This window comes from Pteropus vampyrus, unplaced genomic scaffold (genome assembly GCF_000151845.1).
Source record: "Pteropus vampyrus isolate Shadow unplaced genomic scaffold, Pvam_2.0 Scaffold338, whole genome shotgun sequence".
Classification (NCBI taxonomy): Eukaryota; Metazoa; Chordata; class Mammalia; order Chiroptera; family Pteropodidae; genus Pteropus; species Pteropus vampyrus.
The window spans coordinates 230,161-234,248 of record NW_011889119.1 but is presented as its reverse complement, the minus strand read 5'-3'; the positions used below and the strand labels follow the sequence as shown (position 1 = coordinate 234,248).

Here is a 4,088-nt window from a genome sequence, read left to right as displayed (position 1 = left end):
CGTCTTCCTCGTGTCCCTGAGCATGTGGCCGGACACCCCCACAGACAGTCACACTTCTGAAGAGCGGCTTGAGACTCCTGCTGGACGGGGTGGCCTCGTCCCGAAGGCCAGTCCCTCTGCGGAGCCCGGCGCCGGTCCACTCCTGTCCGGAGCCTGTTCAGCTCCAGGAGCACAGCTCACGGACGACCCTGCGGACGGGCACGCGGCCCCGTGGCCTGTCGTGCGGGGGTGTCGGGAAGCTGGGTCCGCGCCCCGCTGGCGGCCCGGGCTCTCGCTTTTCCGCCGTGTCACTCGTAACTTCGCAGCTTCGCGGTTGGCCTCGCCCTTCCGCTCCCTTCGGTCTGCACGTCAGGTCCCTCTCCTCCAGCCGGGCGCTGACTCAGTACGGACGGACGCTCTGGGACAAGGACGCCCTGAGCACGTCTTCGGCCGCACCGCGCCCCCGGCCACCCTGCTTCTGGCTGCTGCGCGTTCACATCGCACTCGCTGTGATCGGGGTGGCGTGAATTAGGTGGAGAGGGAGAGGCTTCCGGGGCACATCCGGCCGCTGCCGACTCCCTCCCTTCCCCGTTTTCACACACGCTTTGCACTAAGCTCTGAAATGCCGGCCCCTCTCGCTCCCGGCATTTGGAAGTAGATTCAGAGACTCAGGGAAAATGTTGTCAGTTTTCCGTTTTTCCCAGCTCTGATGACATGAGGTCTCACTTTCCTAGAAGCCGAGCCATCGGGCCGACGCTCACGGTCATGGTGTGGTGTCCCCTCCCGCCGGGCCTGTCTGTGCCCCTGCCACAGCCGTCTCACCACGTGACCGCGGGCGTCATCGGGGCTGTTGGCGGAGCACTGAGGGCTGGACGGACGGACGGACGGACGGACGGAGCGTCACACCTGCTCAGGGATGAGTGTTGAGGGTCACCGTTCTTTCGACACAGACTTCCAGGTGGCTGGCAGTGGCCGCATGGTGGGCCCTCTGAATGCTCCTCTGCCCACCGGGCAGGTTCTCTGATGCGGATCAGAACCAGGAGGTGGCGGGAGCAGAGCTGGAAGATCTGAGACAACGTTAAAGAAAATGGAGCCAACACTAAACCGGAAGCAGCAGCGACTTTCACGAGTTTCACAAGTCACGTCACGTGTGGGCGTCCCCAACGCGGCGAGGACGGCCCGGTGTGCGGGATCCACGTCTCCTCGGAGCGTGACGCTAACGTCTGGGCCCCTTTATCGACATGTCATCCAGTAAGTACGTGTTCAGGACTGATATGTAAACACGATCATTGCGAAGTAATTACACGAATAAATAGATCCCTAACTCAGAGATTAAATAGGCGCCTAAACTAAATAACTAATTAAAAGTTGCAGAAACCACTCTTAGAAAAAAAGTGAAGTTATATTAAATTGCTTTGGAAGTGACCATTTTCATTAGAATAAAAATGCTTTTAAAATCTCTAATCGAGAAATTCAGCAATACATATCGAAAACATTTAATTCCACTTGCGGAATCCCAAGGAAAAAGATTTCAACAAAAAATTTAACTAAAAAAAATATTAAAGCCCTAGGAGAGTTTCTGCTCCTCCCCTGTTATTTGTAGAAAAGAATTAGAAACACTAAGTATTTATTAACGGAGAAACGAAACACTCACTCAGGGACTCTGGCCTCGCGTGAGGGCGGCTGCTTTGCTGCGTCTGTAGAGCAGGCTGCAGCACGAGCCCGCGCCCCAGTCTCCACGGCAGAGTCTGGGAGGGCACGAGGCGGGCAGAACGGAGCTGGCCCCCAGGGCCCTGTCCTGGCGGTCCCCTCCCCTCAGGAGCGGACGGGCCCAGGAGTTGTGGTGCGACCCCCCTCCCCCCACCTCCATGCTGCGCCTCGCGTGGCAAGTGGTCAGGACCGGGCCCTGACCTAGTCACACAAGCCGGGGGAGCAGAGTTGGCCCCGGCCGGTGGCAGGAGAAGCCGAGGTGATGCGGGAGGGTTTGCTGGTGACTCCTGCCTCGAAGATGGAGAGTCCGGTGGCAAGGACTTGAAGGGGCCTCCGGGAGTCGAGAGGGCCTGGCTGACAGCCAGCGAGGAAAGGGGGCCTCCGTCCTGTCCCCACAAGCAGCCGCGTTGTGCCAGCACCTGAGTGACTGTGGGCGGGGCGCAAGCTCGGCCCGCTGGCGCCTGGATGCCCGTCCACGGCCGGGCCAGACGCGGGACCTGCAGCTCCAGCGCGAGCGGCTGGAGCAGCTCGCGAAGCAACTGAGCTTGTGGTCGCCGTCACGCGTGTGTAGTCAGGGTTCCCCAGAGAAATAGGGCACACGTGTGCGCGCGTATGTGCACACGCGTGCGCATCTGATCACAGCTTCAGGGCGCTGAGTCTTTGCACAGTCGAAGATGAATCTCGTGGACACACCTGACAGAGGTGTGTCTTTAGGAACGGGCACGCACGTGTGCGGGCTGAGTGCCAGTCCTGCGGGCTCGAGGTCCGGGGAGGAGTTGGGGCTGCAGCCCGAGTCGAGGCAGCGTGTAGTGGGATTGCTGTTCCTCAAGGAGACCTTCAGCTGATGAGATGGGGCCCACCCCCACCATGGAGGAAATCTGCCTCGCTGAAAGCCTGCCGATGTGCGCGCAGACCGGCGTTCGTCCGAAAGGACACCTTCCCCGCACCGTCTGGGGCAGCCTCTGTGACACGGGACGGGTGCTCCCGTGAGCATCTAAGGCCTGATGACCTGAGGCGGAGCCGAGGCGGTGGTGCCGGCGCTGGGGGCGGCTGCAGGTGCAGATGGAGCTTCACTCGCCCGCCCACCGCTCACCTCCTCCTGTGCGGCCCGGTTTCTGACAGGCCACAGAGGGTACCTGTCCACTCCCGGGGGTTGGGGACCCCTGCCCTAGACAGCGATTCAGCCAAACATCTCGGTACCGTTGTCTAGCCACGTTGACACATGCAATTAACCATCACGCACAGCAATGGAAAACGAATACAGGAAGGCACCCAAATGTTAATGACGGCTATTTCTGGGTGCTGGATTTGTGGCTGAATTTCATTTTCTCTTGAATATTTTTTATTTTTTTTCAAAAGCATATATTAGTGTTAAAATAAGAAAAGATATTGAAAGTCAATCTCATTGTTTTCTAAGATGTCTTGTCACCTGTAAGTACTATTTTTCCACTAATAACGTGGCATTTTAAAACAAATTATCCTTGTATCACAAAGTCGCCATAGTAATAAATTCATCCTCAGCGGCTTCTTTAGACTTTTTGGCCGTGAGTGGAATTACAACTGGGCGTGCGTCAGAGCTGCAGAGATGGACAGTACATCCGCGCTCCGTCTCCAGGGCTCATGCGGATTGACCTGTGACCCAGGGCGAGAACAGGCTTGGAGGGATGGGGGGCACAGAGCCCGCGTGCCTAGACCGGAGTGAGCCTGGAGGAGGAAGCAGGATGTGCCGGGTGTGTCGCGGGATGTGGGGTGCGGGGCAGCTGTGTGGGGCCCATGGCCACGTCCCCAGAGCCCAGGGCCTCGTGTGTCTGAAGGACAGAGGGACCCCGCGGTCCACGCAGATGAGTGAAGCCGCCTGCGTGGCATCGTGAGGCCCATGGGAGGGTGAGGCTGCCCTCCCTGCTGTGCCCGGCACCCTGGCTCATGGTCACCACTCAGCGGGTAGCTTGTGCCAGCCAACTGGGCAGTGGTGACATTCTCGGTGAACATGCGACGTAGCGTGCTGTGTGGCCAACTGGCCGACCCGTCCATCCTTACTGGAACACGTGCATGTCGGCCAGCCTGGCTAGCAGCGTCCGCTCGGTCCTGCCCGGGAGGCTTCTCCTGAATGTGAGTTGCTTGTCGGGGACTCAGGCCAGGTTACTGGACCCACCCCTGCCCAGATGGCGTGAGGGCCGCTCTGACCCACGCCCGCTGCTGGCCTGGCCTGGCCGGCCGGTCAACCCAGACACCAGTGGCTGCTCCAGGCCCAGCAGTCACGTCTCCACACAAGATGATGAGAGCAGACGCCCCAACCGCCACCCTCTGTGCGGTGTCCCCCGCTGGGACTGGCCACCCGTTTGCTGTCTTCAGGCCCAGCAGTCACGTCTCCACACAAGATGACGAGAGCAGACGCCCCA

The 4,088-nt window shown here is 59.6% G+C and overlaps 1 protein-coding gene across 1 annotated transcript in view; it reads left to right on the top strand.

Annotated features, from left to right (window-relative positions):
• DLGAP2 (DLG associated protein 2) overlaps positions 1–4,088 on the top strand; it is a 246,057-nt gene that overhangs the window by 202,339 nt on the left and 39,630 nt on the right. Inside the window, exon 5 of the mRNA XM_011378432.2 lies at positions 2,106–2,239. Coding sequence (XP_011376734.1) covers positions 2,106–2,239 — 134 coding nt within the window. The remainder of the gene's footprint in view (positions 1–2,105; positions 2,240–4,088) is intronic.